This window comes from Sphaerodactylus townsendi, linkage group LG07 (genome assembly GCF_021028975.2).
Source record: "Sphaerodactylus townsendi isolate TG3544 linkage group LG07, MPM_Stown_v2.3, whole genome shotgun sequence".
In the NCBI taxonomy this organism is placed as follows: Eukaryota; Metazoa; Chordata; class Lepidosauria; order Squamata; family Sphaerodactylidae; genus Sphaerodactylus; species Sphaerodactylus townsendi.
The window spans coordinates 123,505,878-123,522,784 of NC_059431.1; the positions used below are offsets into that span (position 1 = coordinate 123,505,878).

General features: G+C 54.5%; 2 protein-coding genes across 25 annotated transcripts in view; one reads left to right on the forward strand and one right to left on the reverse strand.

Moving 5' to 3' along the window:
• The first annotated feature begins 142 nt into the window (after positions 1-142).
• The window catches only part of EXOSC8 (exosome component 8), a 675,700-nt gene continuing 658,935 nt past the window's right edge, over positions 143-16,907 (forward strand). Inside the window, exons 1-7 of the mRNA XM_048502582.1 lie at positions 143-251; positions 890-926; positions 2,545-2,608; positions 4,235-4,308; positions 6,767-6,812; positions 7,651-7,756; positions 7,841-7,886. Of these exons, the coding sequence (XP_048358539.1) occupies positions 229-251; positions 890-926; positions 2,545-2,608; positions 4,235-4,308; positions 6,767-6,812; positions 7,651-7,756; positions 7,841-7,886 (396 nt within the window). The 5' untranslated portion in view covers positions 143-228. The remainder of the gene's footprint in view (positions 252-889; positions 927-2,544; positions 2,609-4,234; positions 4,309-6,766; positions 6,813-7,650; positions 7,757-7,840; positions 7,887-16,907) is intronic.
• Positions 12,349-16,907, reverse strand: part of SUPT20H (SPT20 homolog, SAGA complex component) — a 43,146-nt gene continuing 38,587 nt past the window's right edge. For 18 of the 24 annotated variants that reach the window (XM_048502577.1, XM_048502578.1, XM_048502553.1 and 15 more), the window contains one exon: positions 12,349-12,741. In XM_048502577.1, the coding sequence (XP_048358534.1) occupies positions 12,650-12,741 (92 nt within the window). In that variant the 3' untranslated portion in view covers positions 12,349-12,649. The remainder of the gene's footprint in view (positions 12,742-16,907) is intronic. The other 6 variants (XM_048502576.1, XM_048502575.1, XM_048502567.1 and 3 more) reach the window with 1 other exon arrangement.

The following is a 16,907-nucleotide window of genomic DNA, read 5'->3' on the forward strand; positions in this document are numbered from 1 at the left end:
CCACTAGGCCGCAGTTCAAACTCGCGGCCCTCCAGATGTCACGGACTACAGTTCCCATCATCCCCTGCCAGCAGGATGCTGGCAGGGGATGGAGCCTCGAATCCAGTGTTTATCGGAAAGAGACACTGGTTCCGCCTGGAAGGGACGCCGGCGAGCGCCCGCTTCGCCACTCCCTCTCTGGGCGGGCCTCCTCCCGTCCCTCCCAGGCCGGCAGGCGGAGCGGAGGCCATGGCGGCGGCTGGCGGGTTCAGGTGGGTGGCGGCTCGCCCCTCCCTCCCTCCCTCCCTCGTGTGAATGCGGCACACGTGTCGAAGCGCTGGGTCGGGAGGCTCCCGAGGGGCGCTTGGCCGCGTGGCTGCCCGAGGCTCCCCTCTTGGGGCCGCGGGTGGTCTTTTCACACGTGCGCGCACACGCGTCTAGGACGCTTTTCCTGGGGAAGGGAGAAGGGCTGTGAAAAAGCCCCGGAGGGTTGCCAACCTCCCGGTGGATCCGGGAGCGGGAAGGAGCCCACGCACCCACCCTAGGGGGCAGGAGGGGAGGGGGCCTCACCTGTGGCATGAGAGCGGTCCATCTTTGTTGTGCTGACATCACCTGCACACACTTGCACAAAGGCCCTGTTTCAACCAGGGGATGCTCAGTTCTTGCCCCAGAGTTCCCTTTAATTGTCTGCTTTATTTAAGAACGAGAATATTTATAGCCCCCTTTTTGGCTCAAGTTGGGTTACAGGTGCGGAAATTGAAAACATCCAAAACACGACGAACCACCCCCCAGCCCCAGCTGGCTTGCTCTCTTCCCCCGGAAATATTTTCAGCTCAAACTCCCAAATAAAACAGCTTCACATGTCTTCTTGCTCAGTAATATATTTCGCCTTCGGTGTGATTTGTTTCAGAACCGTGGAACCTTTGGAGTATTACAGGAGGTTTTTGGTGAGTAAAAGTGTGCACATTTTTATCCCTTCCCTTTCAACATTGCTGCACCGATCTTTCCCTTTCGGATGTGAACTCCCCTGGCCACCAGATTCAGTGAGGTTTGGAAATAGAGTCAGGTGGGTAGCCATTGTGGACCGAAGCAGCAGAAAATAACTTGGGTCCAGTGGCAGCTTGAAGACCAACAAAGTTTTATTCTTGGTATGAGTTTTGGTGTGTTTGTGCAGAAGTGTGCCTGCATGCGAGAGTTTATACCAAAAATAAAACTATATTGGCCTTAAAGATACCCCTGGACTCGGTGGCCCTGAAAAGCGACTGGGAGCTTGGTGGCCCTGAAAAGTGACTGGGAGTCAGAAGGGCGTGAGGAAGACCTACAATCATCAGCCGCTTCCAATGTTGGACTACTGGAGCCAATCCTAGACGTTTCTACTCTTCTTCATACCAAGTTTCCAGACTTAGGCCCCTTCCGCACTTGCAGAATAATGCACTTTCAGTCCACTTTCAGAATTGTTTGCAAGTGGATTTTGCTATTCCACACAGTAAAAGCCAGCTGCAAAGTGCATTGAAAGTGGACTGAAAGTGCATCATTCTGCATGTGTGGAAGGGGCCTTAGAATCAGAGAGCTGGAATACAAACCTGGTACTCTTTCTTCCAAATCATTGAGATTTGGACTCAACAAGAAATGGTGGCTTGGGACCATGGTAGACATGTTTACAGACCCATAAGCCAAGAGAGGAGGAAGGGGCTGGGTGGGAGGCCAAGAACCCCTTACCTAGTTCACGGCATAATAGTGATCTTAAATCAGGGGTGGGCAATTATTTTTTCCATGGGGCCGCATAAGAAACAGAAAATATTGTGGAGGGCCGGGACAAAAGGCAGGGGGGCGAGGCGCTTTTGAAAGCCCTGCAGAAGCCGGCAGCCAAGGCAACCGGCTTCTGCGGGGCTTTCAAAGGCGCCTCGCTCCCCAGCAAGGCGGATGTGGCCCGCGGGCCGTATAATGCCCAGGTCTGTCTTAAATGGTTCTTCGTACCTGAAAGAATAAACTGGATCACAAATCCAGTTGCCCTTCTGTTGTCTACGGCATGCTTATCTTTGAGACAGATTAACAACCCAGTCTGGGGGAGCCACCTCTGGAGCCGGCACAGCTGGCGCAGGTACCCAGTTTGCCAGGGCAGGGGGCAAATGCTGTGGTGGAGGGGTGACGTATCTTGGCAGGTGCCATGTGACTCCACAGCACCCAACTGGAAGCAGGTGCCCTTCCTTAGCCTCCTGCTGGCCCAGGAAGTTGTGCCGACGTGGCTGAGCGCATTTCAGGTGCGGGCCAGGTGGCTTCCACTGCCCACCCAGCCCCTGTGAGCCAGTGGAATTGGCCTCGGAGAGATGCCATGTTTTTCAAGGCGTATCTCCATGATCCTCTTTGGGGGATTTTTGCTGACGGTTTTTGGTCTTCTTGTTTTGGGGCTTCCCGCGCCATGAACAGGCCCTCTAGGGAGGGCGGGGTGGCACTGGTTCTGCCCACCCAATGTGGAAAGGACTATGAGTGGCAAGTGGATAAACTAAGATCTGTCAACCGTGATGTAGCATGTCTGACCCTTTTTTAAAACGATAAACCTTTCAGAAAGAAAACTGTAGACCTGATGGGAGGGAGCTTGGTGAATTCCGGACCACCACAGTCAACATAGGTGAGTTCTGGTGGAGAAGAGGTCTCTGGTGTCTTTCTGGAAGGACCAGAGAGGATATGCTGGTCTACGTACAAATCCGTTTAATCTTTGTGGCTTATACACGCACCGACTATTTGAACAATAATGCATGCACAATCTGTCTGATGGTACAAGTATGGCAGTGACGGCTAATTTGGAAAAGTGAAAGGATTTGACTGACTCAAAGGTAAGGACATTCATGGATTTTTCATCCAGGCCTGGACTCTCCTGTCTAAATGAATGAGAAATCAGAGGGCTTTGCTTAGGCTCAATTGTGGCCATAAAGTCTTTTGGTAGTGATACAGTAACACTTTTTCCTTCCAGATCCTCTGCTAAAATATTAAAAAGGTAAAGTTTCCCCTTCAGTCGTATCCAACCTTGGGATACCACTGCGAACAGTGATTTTATAGGCAAGCCACTTTTGTGGGGTAGTTTGCCATTGCTTTCCCCAGCTATTCTTTCCCCCCTAGCTATGAGCTAGGTACTCATTTACTGACCAAGAAATGGATGGATGGCTGAGTTGGCCATGAGCCAGCTGCCAGGATTACCCTTCCTTTAAATAATCTTATAATTTCATGGGCCACTGGAATCCCAGCAGTTGCTTGTTGTTTCCTAGTAAGCGTGGCTGGGTAACTGATTGGTTGTCTGTTTTCAGTCTGCTTTCGTCTTCTCCATGTTCTACCCTGTTACAATTGTCCCTGGGTGTTTTTTTTTAAATCCTCTTTCAAGGTCCCCCCCCTCCCCCCCGGCCACCTTTTTTTTCTTTCTCTCTTGGCGTCTGGCCTCTCAATGGTTTCAACCAAAGTTCTGCTTCTGTGTCTGGATCAGACCATTAAAGAAGGATGCAGGTAGTGTTTATTTGAGGTGCATAAAAGGTTTTGGATGTATTGCCGAATTTCCATACAGCCGTGGGGGCGGGGGAGAAGGTGAGATTTTCACTGGGAGAGGCTATTCTGGGGGCATTTTGGGTTGCGGCAGAAAATAGGAAGGATAGTCATGCTTTGTTGACTTCAGTCCAGAAACCTTCTATGGCACTTATAGTATTATTTGCTTACAGATAATAAAATCATATTTTTGGCCTCTGATGACTCTCTAATGCAGCGATTCCCAACCAGGGTTCCATGTGAGCATGTCCCAGGGGTACCACGGCAATGCTACCGGCCCCCCTCAATTTTGTGGTGTCTCCCGCCATCACCGGCAAGGATATGGAGCTGGCCCAGGAGGCAGGACCTGCCACAAGATCAGCAGCCACTCCGCCCCCCCCCCTGCTTCCCTTCACCCTGGGAGGGGAAGGGGGGGGGGTGGCAAACGGGAACTGGGAGGTGAAGGTGGGGGGAGGATGGCAGGGGTACCGTGAGATATGAAGAGTGAGGTCAAGGGTACTGTGATGTGTAAAAGGTTGGAAAACACTGCTCTAATGATTCCTGTCAGAGTTGTTGAAAGGCAGGATTATGTGAATGTTATTTTTTCCTATCTTGATCTTTAAAAAAAATCAGCCAGTGCCCTGTATTCTGTGAGAAGGGACAAAGCTTTTGACCTATTCTGTGAAATACATTATTCCAGGTAGAAGGCTTAGAGTTTATAAAGGATTTTTAAAATTGTTTCCAGGTTCAATTACTACTGCAGACGGCTCTGCCCTTGTGAAGCTGGGAAATACGACCATGATATGTGGCATAAAGGCGGTGGGTCACTTTTAGGTTTTTGGGACTGATTGGCGGGAGGGGAAATCCTGAAATCCCACGTGCCTTGTTGAACTGTAGAATGGCAGAATGAAGATGGCCATTCAAGCAGAATCTCCGGGTTACTTTCTCACAGTGCTTCGTTGGAGATGCAGACGTATTTCTGTTGACTTGACTTTATCAGAGGGTGGTTGGAGCTGACCTGTCATGAGCATGAAAAAGACAGCTGATTCTCAGTGGGTGTCAATGTCCCTTTCTCCTGGGACATATTGAGCCCTCCCCATGTTCTTTGACTGTTTCTCCCATTTCAGCTGATTTACTCCCCTCCCAAATATTTTCTATAGATATGAACAGTTTGTTATGTTGAGATTCCTGCCATGTTTTAAGTGATTTGCTGAAGTTATTTTTTGTGATTATCACTGAACATTGATAGTTTTAAAACATTATTGTTGGCCTCATTGATTTGTATTGTAATTATCAAATCAAATCATATTTTATTCATAGTCCACAGACTCCATAGACGAATAATAGATAAACAGCAATATAATTGCGTGGAATTAAAACAATGATAAAACAGTACTATTAACATATGATATAGATAGAATCATACCTTCACATCTTAGCCGATCTGATTCTTGCAGCTTGAAATAAAAACTTTGCAACGTCTAAAGTTAATTTAAAAACTGTCCTTGAGAAGGAATGTAACCTCAGACAATTCAGAATTTGAAGGTCTATTATTTAACCATGGAAATAACAATTTCTTATGAGGTAAATAATACCAAGGACAATCTAATAGAAAGTGTAATAGATTCAATCATGTTGTTATTACACGGACATAGTCATAAGAAATACCCTTCAGACAGCCAGACAGTACAACGCATTTAGTCTTACTCTGGAGAATAGGTTTCTATAACGAGCTATAGTTAGGTTTTTCAGATAGTGAACTACTTTGAATGGTGGATATATTGTAATCATATAGATAGTTCTGTTAAGGTATGGAATTAATTTTTTTTTAAGATAGCAGGCAGCTATGAAGAAATGTTCCCATTCTGCTTTCAGTGTGTTTGCAGAACTGTGCTGGGTGAGGGTGGATGGTAAATCACTTCTATTTGGTAGAGGGCTCAAAATCAGGGCACTGCCACCATGATTGGATGAGCAACTATTGCCATATTTATTGTCCCAAAGAGACCAGGAGCTCTTGTTGCAGAGCTTCTATACATGGTAAGATTGCTTGCATGGTCCAATGTGAAAACTATATACACTGATGAAGGTTATCGAAATAGAATAGAACCAGCAGCTTGTATTGTGAATTGTTTTGAATCGCCTTGGATAAAACTGGTGAACAGCATAAAGAATTTTGACTGTACTGCAATGTTTTTAAGGACTTTAATTACAAAAATTCAGCAAAGAAAGCCTCTCACGTCTACAAGCCGGCCTTTATCACACGAGAGTCCTTGTTTTGTCCGTGAACTGGCTTGGAAGGCGGGATTGCTTCTGTTAGGAGGCCCCAAATCAGGATGCTGCAGTCTCTGTTTCTTTTCAAAATGAAAATCTGTGCCCTGCCAAACGTGGCTTTACAAGGTCCTCTTATCTACACAGTATTGGCTATTGTATAATAATTGCATTAGTCATTTGAACTGTCATTTTTATTCCGAGTGTTTTGCATGCTGCATGTTGAACAGTGGATGCTGTCAAATCTCTGGGTGTTGAAAAGAAAGGAAAACTAATCTTCTGTAGGAAGGCAATTTGGGGTAGTTAATTAAAAAGGTGAGCATGGAAATTTTTTGCCCCTGATTAAAATATGAAGTGCTGTGATGGTGACACATTACGTTCTTATAATAAAAAGTTGTATTCGCATTAAATAACCAAATGATAAGTAAATTTGAATAAAATTGATGTTATCCATCTAGTTTTACTGATCATCAAATATTTGCACTGCTAGACACGAATAGAAACTCCACTGAAACTCACAGTTAGATGCCTGGAAAGTCTGGGGAAAATCTGGCTCAATTCTAAACTGTATGTTAAGAAAAAGTAAAGGAAAGTTTTTTTAACACTTACTTATTTATTAGCAATATTTGTGAATGATAATAACAACAAAAAACATGAATAAAACAAAATAGTATTGAGTCCAGCGGCACCTTTATGGCCAACAAACTTTTATTCTTGGAATAAGCTCTCGTGTTCCATGCACACTTCTTCAGATGCACACAAAAGATTATGCCAAGAATAACATTTCATCCGTTTGAAAGGTGCTGCTGATCTCAAATTTGTTTCTGCCGCTTTAGACTAACATGGCTACCCTCACGACTGTATCTTCATGAACAAAAGAGTTAATTAACTATGAAGGAAGGAATAATAGCATTACCAGTGGCATTCCAAAGCAATCATGTTTGGATTCAGTGAGCATTGATGTAATGTAACTTGCACTTTCTTTTTTCTCAATGAATGGTGCCCACAGGAATTTGCAGCACCCCCTGCTGATTGTAGCAACAAGGGATATATCGGTAAGGTTTTTCTTCTACTCACTTTTCCCCCCGGAATTGCAGATAATTTTATAGTCTAGTCAATCCCATCAGAACCTGCGGTTTTCTGGTCATTTTTCAACATTTATTATTCTGCAAAGCATCTTATCAATCCGAACTGTCAGATGAGCGGCTGTCCTTGCATTTTGGAAGTATTAGAGACTTCTGAAATGGGAAGACTGGGCTGACAGAACATGACGAGGAGAGTAATTTGGGTGGACACATAAACCCACAGAAGTTTTGGATGGGTACACATACACACTAGTTTTGTACCCTATTGATTGCCAGGTGTTTTCAAAAAGTGGGAGGGGCTTTTTCTAAGCAAGGTTTCTGATTGGCTAATGGAGGTTTGGTTGGCTGTCGATATTTTTTTAAATGTTGCTTTGGCAACAGCTGCTGCACCTGCACTGTGTGACTGAAAGGAAACCATGGTAACCATTCTGTGGCTGGTTCCGCCTCCTGTCATCATATGGCTGCACCCACCATGCTAAGTCAGAATAACAAAGGTGCCCTCAGGCTGGAAGAGGTTGGGACCTCTCGATTAGATTGTGGTTCCAGTTCCTCTAAGATTATCTTTTGTTGCTTTGAGTCACACATTCATAGATCTTCTTTGTTTACAGGCATAAATTTATTTTTTGCTGCCATTATGGTACGTTTAAAACCTTTGATTTTATCCTTAAGGGATTTGGAGAACAAAGACTAGTTTCCTTCCCAGAGAACATGTTTCAGGCATAACTGACTGAAGGATGTATAGTGCAGGAGATGTTTTCCGTTAACCTCCTGTCAGGATTTGCTTCACAATTTCTCTGCCCCTCCCTAGTGCCTAACGTGGATCTCCCTCCACTCTGTTCATCAAGATTTCGACCGGGACCACCGGGAGAAGAAGCTCAGGCAGCCAGCCAGTTCATGGCCGATGTGATTGAAAAGTAAGAAGCCCACATTCTTTAATAGTTTGATGCAATTTTGTTCGGGAGCTGGATTTTTCTCCCTTCATCGTGTCATTGTTTCAGTTCACAGGTGATAAGGAGAGAAGATCTGTGCATTGTAGATGGAAAGGTTAGTAAAAAGTTGAGTCTTTACTGTGAACATTAAAAGGGAGTCAAACACACTGATTGGTCAATAACACATGCTCTGCCTTGCATTGAAGGGAGAGTCTTTTGAGGGCAGAGCTTCTGTTATGGGCGTCTCCCCCCCCCCCTCTCACACTGACTGTGTGGTGGATCCCCGAATCTCTGCTGATTGTGATCTTTTCCCCTGCATTGCAGGGAAGAGGGAAAAATGGTCCTGTATTATTCTTTTTCTTTTTAGCTCCACCTTCCTCCCCTCCTCAATTATCAGGATGGCTTTTTAAGACTTTATTTAAATTTCAAGTATTTGTACTGTAGTAGATCTATTGGAATAATGATAGGTCTAATACAGGAATATTGAAGTATCAAGGAATATCAAAATGGCAAGCCTCTCTTCCCTCCCGTGGCAGCAGGAAGCGTGTGTGGGAATGGGGAGGGAATACCAGTTCTAGGACATGGTCCCCTTCTTCAACAGAGTGTGGTCCAGGGAATAGATGTGCCTTTTCCATGTGGGGGATTATTTTTGGAAAGGGGCTACACTATTAATATAACAGCAATATTGGTATTACAGCAATTTAAAGGGTGTGATGAGATGTGTGCCTTTTAAGAGTTTGTTGATGGGCGGAGTCAAGAGAACTAGGAAAAGCAGCTAGAACTGAGGTCCGGGAGAGCTCTGCAGACAAGCCGCGCAAGCATGCTGTGGGGTGCCTCCTTGCATGTCAATAGAGAAGCCTGAGGAGACCCCACTACCACCCCATTGCTCAGCTAAGAGCGCCGAAGAAAGCGTTCCTTGCATAATGGGCTTTTAGTTCTGTTTGGTAGGAGGTTTGGCTGGGGCCCCCGGGACCAGTCTGCTCAGTGCTATTTCACTTAGTCCATAGGTGTCAAACTCGCGGCCCTCCAGATGTTCCCCCCACCCCCCCCCCCCCCCACCCCCCCCCCCCCCCACCCCCCCCCCCCCCCACCCCCCCCCCCCCCCACCCCCCCCCCCCCCCACCCCCCCCCCCCCCCACCCCCCCCCCCCCCCACCCCCCCCCCCCCCCACCCCCCCCCCCCCCCACCCCCCCCCCCCCCCACCCCCCCCCCCCCCCACCCCCCCCCCCCCCCACCCCCCCCCCCCCCCACCCCCCCCCCCCCCCACCCCCCCCCCCCCCCACCCCCCCCCCCCCCCACCCCCCCCCCCCCCCACCCCCCCCCCCCCCCACCCCCCCCCCCCCCCACCCCCCCCCCCCCCCACCCCCCCCCCCCCCCACCCCCCCCCCCCCCCACCCCCCCCCCCCCCCACCCCCCCCCCCCCCCACCCCCCCCCCCCCCCACCCCCCCCCCCCCCCACCCCCCCCCCCCCCCACCCCCCCCCCCCCCCACCCCCCCCCCCCCCCACCCCCCCCCCCCCCCACCCCCCCCCCCCCCCACCCCCCCCCCCCCCCACCCCCCCCCCCCCCCACCCCCCCCCCCCCCCACCCCCCCCCCCCCCCACCCCCCCCCCCCCCCACCCCCCCCCCCCCCCACCCCCCCCCCCCCCCACCCCCCCCCCCCCCCACCCCCCCCCCCCCCCACCCCCCCCCCCCCCCACCCCCCCCCCCCCCCACCCCCCCCCCCCCCCACCCCCCCCCCCCCCCACCCCCCCCCCCCCCCACCCCCCCCCCCCCCCACCCCCCCCCCCCCCCACCCCCCCCCCCCCCCACCCCCCCCCCCCCCCACCCCCCCCCCCCCCCACCCCCCCCCCCCCCCACCCCCCCCCCCCCCCACCCCCCCCCCCCCCCACCCCCCCCCCCCCCCACCCCCCCCCCCCCCCACCCCCCCCCCCCCCCACCCCCCCCCCCCCCCACCCCCCCCCCCCCCCACCCCCCCCCCCCCCCACCCCCCCCCCCCCCCACCCCCCCCCCCCCCCACCCCCCCCCCCCCCCACCCCCCCCCCCCCCCACCCCCCCCCCCCCCCACCCCCCCCCCCCCCCACCCCCCCCCCCCCCCACCCCCCCCCCCCCCCACCCCCCCCCCCCCCCACCCCCCCCCCCCCCCACCCCCCCCCCCCCCCACCCCCCCCCCCCCCCACCCCCCCCCCCCCCCACCCCCCCCCCCCCCCACCCCCCCCCCCCCCCACCCCCCCCCCCCCCCACCCCCCCCCCCCCCCACCCCCCCCCCCCCCCACCCCCCCCCCCCCCCACCCCCCCCCCCCCCCACCCCCCCCCCCCCCCACCCCCCCCCCCCCCCACCCCCCCCCCCCCCCACCCCCCCCCCCCCCCACCCCCCCCCCCCCCCACCCCCCCCCCCCCCCACCCCCCCCCCCCCCCACCCCCCCCCCCCCCCACCCCCCCCCCCCCCCACCCCCCCCCCCCCCCACCCCCCCCCCCCCCCACCCCCCCCCCCCCCCACCCCCCCCCCCCCCCACCCCCCCCCCCCCCCACCCCCCCCCCCCCCCACCCCCCCCCCCCCCCACCCCCCCCCCCCCCCACCCCCCCCCCCCCCCACCCCCCCCCCCCCCCACCCCCCCCCCCCCCCACCCCCCCCCCCCCCCACCCCCCCCCCCCCCCACCCCCCCCCCCCCCCACCCCCCCCCCCCCCCACCCCCCCCCCCCCCCACCCCCCCCCCCCCCCACCCCCCCCCCCCCCCACCCCCCCCCCCCCCCACCCCCCCCCCCCCCCACCCCCCCCCCCCCCCACCCCCCCCCCCCCCCACCCCCCCCCCCCCCCACCCCCCCCCCCCCCCACCCCCCCCCCCCCCCACCCCCCCCCCCCCCCACCCCCCCCCCCCCCCACCCCCCCCCCCCCCCACCCCCCCCCCCCCCCACCCCCCCCCCCCCCCACCCCCCCCCCCCCCCACCCCCCCCCCCCCCCACCCCCCCCCCCCCCCACCCCCCCCCCCCCCCACCCCCCCCCCCCCCCACCCCCCCCCCCCCCCACCCCCCCCCCCCCCCACCCCCCCCCCCCCCCACCCCCCCCCCCCCCCACCCCCCCCCCCCCCCACCCCCCCCCCCCCCCACCCCCCCCCCCCCCCACCCCCCCCCCCCCCCACCCCCCCCCCCCCCCACCCCCCCCCCCCCCCACCCCCCCCCCCCCCCACCCCCCCCCCCCCCCACCCCCCCCCCCCCCCACCCCCCCCCCCCCCCACCCCCCCCCCCCCCCACCCCCCCCCCCCCCCACCCCCCCCCCCCCCCACCCCCCCCCCCCCCCACCCCCCCCCCCCCCCACCCCCCCCCCCCCCCACCCCCCCCCCCCCCCACCCCCCCCCCCCCCCACCCCCCCCCCCCCCCACCCCCCCCCCCCCCCACCCCCCCCCCCCCCCACCCCCCCCCCCCCCCACCCCCCCCCCCCCCCACCCCCCCCCCCCCCCACCCCCCCCCCCCCCCACCCCCCCCCCCCCCCACCCCCCCCCCCCCCCACCCCCCCCCCCCCCCACCCCCCCCCCCCCCCACCCCCCCCCCCCCCCACCCCCCCCCCCCCCCACCCCCCCCCCCCCCCACCCCCCCCCCCCCCCACCCCCCCCCCCCCCCACCCCCCCCCCCCCCCACCCCCCCCCCCCCCCACCCCCCCCCCCCCCCACCCCCCCCCCCCCCCACCCCCCCCCCCCCCCACCCCCCCCCCCCCCCACCCCCCCCCCCCCCCACCCCCCCCCCCCCCCACCCCCCCCCCCCCCCACCCCCCCCCCCCCCCACCCCCCCCCCCCCCCACCCCCCCCCCCCCCCACCCCCCCCCCCCCCCACCCCCCCCCCCCCCCACCCCCCCCCCCCCCCACCCCCCCCCCCCCCCACCCCCCCCCCCCCCCACCCCCCCCCCCCCCCACCCCCCCCCCCCCCCACCCCCCCCCCCCCCCACCCCCCCCCCCCCCCACCCCCCCCCCCCCCCACCCCCCCCCCCCCCCACCCCCCCCCCCCCCCACCCCCCCCCCCCCCCACCCCCCCCCCCCCCCATTTTGAAAACTGCTTACCAAAAGAGGGCAGCTCACACTTATTTCTTATCCGGAGGTGATGCTGGTTCCTATTTTTTAATTCTGAATGCTCACACGGTAACCTGTTCTTCTCCTGAGCAGTACAGAGTACAAAAACCGTGAAAAATATACACGACGGAAAAATTTTAGTGTTGCAAATCTCTATGCTGCTTCATGCAGTAATCTGTTTTTTTAAAAATGCAATTACATTATGAGCTGCTGAACAGATTCTGAAAAAAACCCCAACCAGTATTAAAATGAGTTGGGACTTGATAAAAATGTCAATGTTTGAAAGGAGAGGCCAGCCCCTGCTGAGTGTTGGTTTGCTTTTGCTTCCTAGGAGGGAGTGCGCTGACGGGGGCGAAGCTTCAAGACTGCATCAGCCGCGCAAAAACAAGACACAAGGAAGTGAAGAAACTCCTGGATAAATTGAACAAAAGTGTAGAGGCAACATAAGCAATCAGTTGTGTCGCTGTTGAAAGTGGGTTTGTAAAATGTATTTCTGCTACAATACACACCAGCCAAGTTTGTCAAATGCTACATTTATAAAGTCATAGCAAAATATTTTTCCACTGTGAAATATAAAACAATCCTTGACAATGAGCAAATTTTTATGATTTACAGAAACCAGCCTGACATTCACTAGAGAAACAAAAAACCCTTCGTGGCGTAACCTCAAATTCAATTTCACTAGTAAACTTACTACCAATTTTAATGGCTTTTTAAAAAGTCAAGCAGTGTTTAAAATTCCCTTTTTAAATATATATACATATCTGTAAAATGCAAGTTTCTAGGGTTTGGGAAGCATAGATGTGCGTCTTCTGTTCCTACTTTTTGACTGGCTGCCGGAACGACGAAGCCGGAGCTGAGCTGCCTCCGCTGCTGTAGCCGTTCGGTGCGGCAAGAATCGTAACTGCTGCTGGAGGAAGAGGAGAAAAGTGTAATTTTTAAAATTAGAGCTGCGTGGTCACCCCTGAAAGAAGCCAACAAAGGACAGAATAAAACTGGGAGTCAGGCAATGAGTAATTTTCTGCGGCAGAGTCCTTACTGCCCCTCAGCCAGACTATACTCTGTCTCAGAAAAAGATACAGTCGGTTGGGGTGCAGCAATCGAGAAAATTGTATTCTTCCACATTATAGTCCCAAATGAATATGAGAATTATAATTCATTTTTATGTGCTGCCTTTGTCAAAACCATAATTTTGTGCATTACTGAACCTGGTTTTTTGATACGGAATCCCAAAATGTATTATTAATTTCAAACAGATTGGGGGGAGGGGGAGCGGGGGGAGGCAGGCAGTTGGACTCAGGCCAAGCATTCTATAACAAAGAAGGTTCAGCATGTTGAGTTCTGTGGGGGAGACATATATAACTCACTAGCATCTTTTTTTGAGACAGGCTATAGATCAGGCATTCTTGAGTCGAGCACTAAGAAGGCGTAAGAGTTTGTTGCTGCAAAACAAGGGGTCAGAAATTTCAGTTTCAACCCAGTTATAATTTTCAGAAGGAGTCACTTGTGTGTGTGAAGTGCCATCAAGTCTCAGTCCAAGGCTACAGAGGAACAGAGGGGGTGTGGAGTGACCTTGGACTTTCTCAGTGGCCACCCATCCAAACTAGCCAGGGCTGACCGCGCTGAGATCCCGTGAGATTGGGCCAGCCCAGGCCATCCAGTCAACAACTGACCGATGGTGAACCCAGGACCATGGGAGCTTTGAAGACCGGGCATTCTGAGGCTGTCGAAGGCTTTCATGTCCAAAATCTTGAGGGCGTGGTGGGGTTTCCGGGCTGTTGTTCAGGAGATCCTCTGAAGATGCCAGCCACAGATGCAGGCGAAACATCAGGAGACAATGCTACTGGAACACGGCCAGACAGCCCGGAAACCCCACCACACCAGATTCTGGGGCTGTTCGCTGTTTCCTGCCTCTGTGCAGCTGCTTCCCATCCAATGAGGGCCAATCCTGCTTCTTTTGTTGTGAAGTCACAGCTAACTTACGGTGGCCCAGTGGGGTTTTCAAGGCAAGAGGTGGCCTGCCATCGCCTGCCTCCGCATTCCGGCCCTGGTGCTCCTTGGAGTTTGCCCATGCAAATGCTACTGAAGGTCGACTTTGCTTAGCTTCTGAGATCTCACAATATCAGTCTCGGTTATCCAAGTCAGAACAAAGAGTTACTTAGAGTCTCCCTTTGAGCATGACAGATTGCGAGCAGAGAAAGTCACACATAACATACCCGCTTGCTGCAGCTTGGTTGTGCAATTCAGGCAGGGCCTTCCAGCTCACAAACCCTCTTTGATGAAGCAGCAAATTAAGTAGAATCATAGAGTTGGAAGAGACCCCAAGGGCTACCGAGCCCAACCCCCTGCAATGCAGGAAGACACAATCAAAGCACTCCTGACAAGTAGCCCATAGCCCACCCTGGGAAAGGGAGGTTCCGGGGGGGGGGGGGCGAGCTGCATTATTGGCCTTCAGAAGATCTTCCTGCAGTTTGGCACGTCCCAAATAACTTCATCCTGTACAGTAATAACTCTGCAACTTCAGGTATAATCCCACTGTGGGCCATCCCCTCCAAGCAGAGCAATACATTCCAGTTCACGGATTTAAAAATCCTGCCTGAAGGCAACGGGTCTGGAGACCAGCCCATGAGCTACAGGCGCGCTGCTGGCCCGGTCCTCCAGGAACCGATTTCTCTGTCGAAAAGGAGGCAGAGACTGCCTGGAGATTTGAACTTCCCACAGGCAGCTAAATAAAGCGAGAGAAGCAGCCTGCAGAGGACAGACAGCAGGTTTGAAAACAGGGATGGGAACAGCTTGTGGGAACCTCCTGCACAGGGCGACAGGTGCTGCCAGGGACACCCCAGCTGGCCAATGGGCCACCAGAACGCCTTGAAACATCAAACTAGAGAAAGCGGATTGGCCAAAAGAAAACTGGTTCGGTTCTTCCAAACCCGTGGGATGGAAGCAACTTTTTTTTGAGCTCATAACTTGGCTAGGCAGCAGCAGTTTTATTGCCCATAAAGAATGTAGTTTAAAGGGTGTGTGGGGGGGGTATTTTTGCATTAAAAGCTAATAACTTTTTTTTAAAGCAGTCAGAATGAAACTGCTGGATTACTTGTATGTGCTGCTGCTGCTGCAAGACAGAGGAAAGCTGGAGTCTCTGCTGCAGAGGGCTGCGGCCAGGTCTGCCGATGGCGCAGCCAAGCTGAGACAGCGCGAGGAGGAGGAGGAGGAGGAGGAGGAGGAGGAGGAGGAGGAGGAAAGCAGGTAGGTTAAGAGAGAGGTGAGAATTTGGAGAGGGAAACTTGGGAGCAGAGAGACAAAAGGTAACAGCAAAGTTAGTGCGAAGGAAAATCCAAAGAGAAGCATGGATGAGCTAAGTTCTGGAAAAGCTCAAAGACTCCCAGTTTTTAGATGTCTGGCGATAAACAATGGACTTACCTGTGAAGGTTTCCTCTCATTGGTGGATGAAAGCTATCCTGAGAAGGGTCTGCTCCTACTCGCTCCACAGAAGGGCTATGTAAATTAAGCCGGGCTGTCCTCCCTTCTGGTGGAAGAGGCCCTGCTCGAGTTCAGCACAGAGAGGCTTCCCAAAATGGAAAACTCAATGCTGTGTTCCCAAATGTGATCCAACTTTTAGCTAGTTCAGGGATAGGAGATAAGAATCTATTCTGGGCAATAAAACTGCTGCTGAGCTATTTTACCTCCAGACGCCCCATCTACCCTCAAGTGGCAAATCCAGTGAAGGATTCCCTGCAACAGTCAAGGTAAGTTCAACAGTTTTCTGTCCCATCAGTGGAGCAGAGGACCCAGGCGAGGATGTGAAACAGCAGGACCCGACTCACGCGTGAGGAAACCTCAGTGCTGCCCAAACATGACATCGGAAGAGGGGCACTTTTGAAGGGAAGGAAGGAAAGACACACAAGCAGAGGTGAAAAGCCCCGGCTGGGAAGGGCACAAGTGTGTGTGTGTGTGTTTGTGGGGCGTGTGTGTGTCAACTAGTTTCTGTTTGAGAAGTGGTCAGTCATCCTTGTTGCCCTTCTCTGCACTTTTTCTATCTCTTCAATATCCTTTTTGAGATGCGGCGACCAGAACTGGACACAGTACTCCAAGTGCGGTCGCACCACGGCTCTATATAAGGGCATGACAATCTTTGCAGTTTTATTCTCAATTCCTTTTCTAATGATCCCCAGCATAGAGTTTGCCTTTTTCACAGCTGCCATGCATTGAGTTGACATTCCCATGGAACTATCAACTAAGACGCCTAAATCCCTTTCCTGGTCTGTGACTGATAGCACTGACCCCTGTAGCGTGTATGTGAAGTTTGGATTTTTTGCCCCTATGTGCATCACTTTACATTTTGCTACATTGAACTGCATTTGCCATTTCTGAGCCCACTCACCTAATTTATCAAGGTCCGCTTGGAGCTCTTCGCAATCCTTTGTGGTTCTCACCACCCTACATAATTTGGTATCATCTGCAAACCACCAGACCACCACGCTACCCACCCCTACTTCCAGGTCATTTATGAATAGGTTAAAGAGCACTGGTCCCAAAACGGATCCTTGGGGGACACCACTCCCGACATCTCTCCATTGTGAGAACTTCCCATTTACACCCACTCTTTGTTTCCTGTTTCTCAACCAGTTTTTAATCCATAGGAGGACTTCCCCTCTTATTCCTTCATTGCTGAGTTTTCTCAACAGTCTCTGGTGAGGTTTAAAAACAGGCTCTGAGAGTGCAGGAAAATGCTTGACTGGGTACCTAAAATATTTTTAATCCGTCTCCCTTGGGTGTATTTGGAGACCATATGTTGAAGATCATCCATATGTTGGAGGGAGGGAACTTCTAATAAGTCAGTGATTGAGTCCCAAGTACCACAATGTCTGGGTGAAATGAACAGAGTTGTACCCATAATAGAGAGGGCACTGGCTGTTAACCCTTCCAGGCTCACGTGGTTCAGTGTATGGAGGAATCTGGAAGGAATTCAGGATTCAGATAATTCCTTTGACAGAAGCTCCCATGTGGGAAATCCTTGACGAGCAGCACTCCTCCCCTGGAAATCTGACCCACCACTTCCCTTCTCAGGGCTGGGGC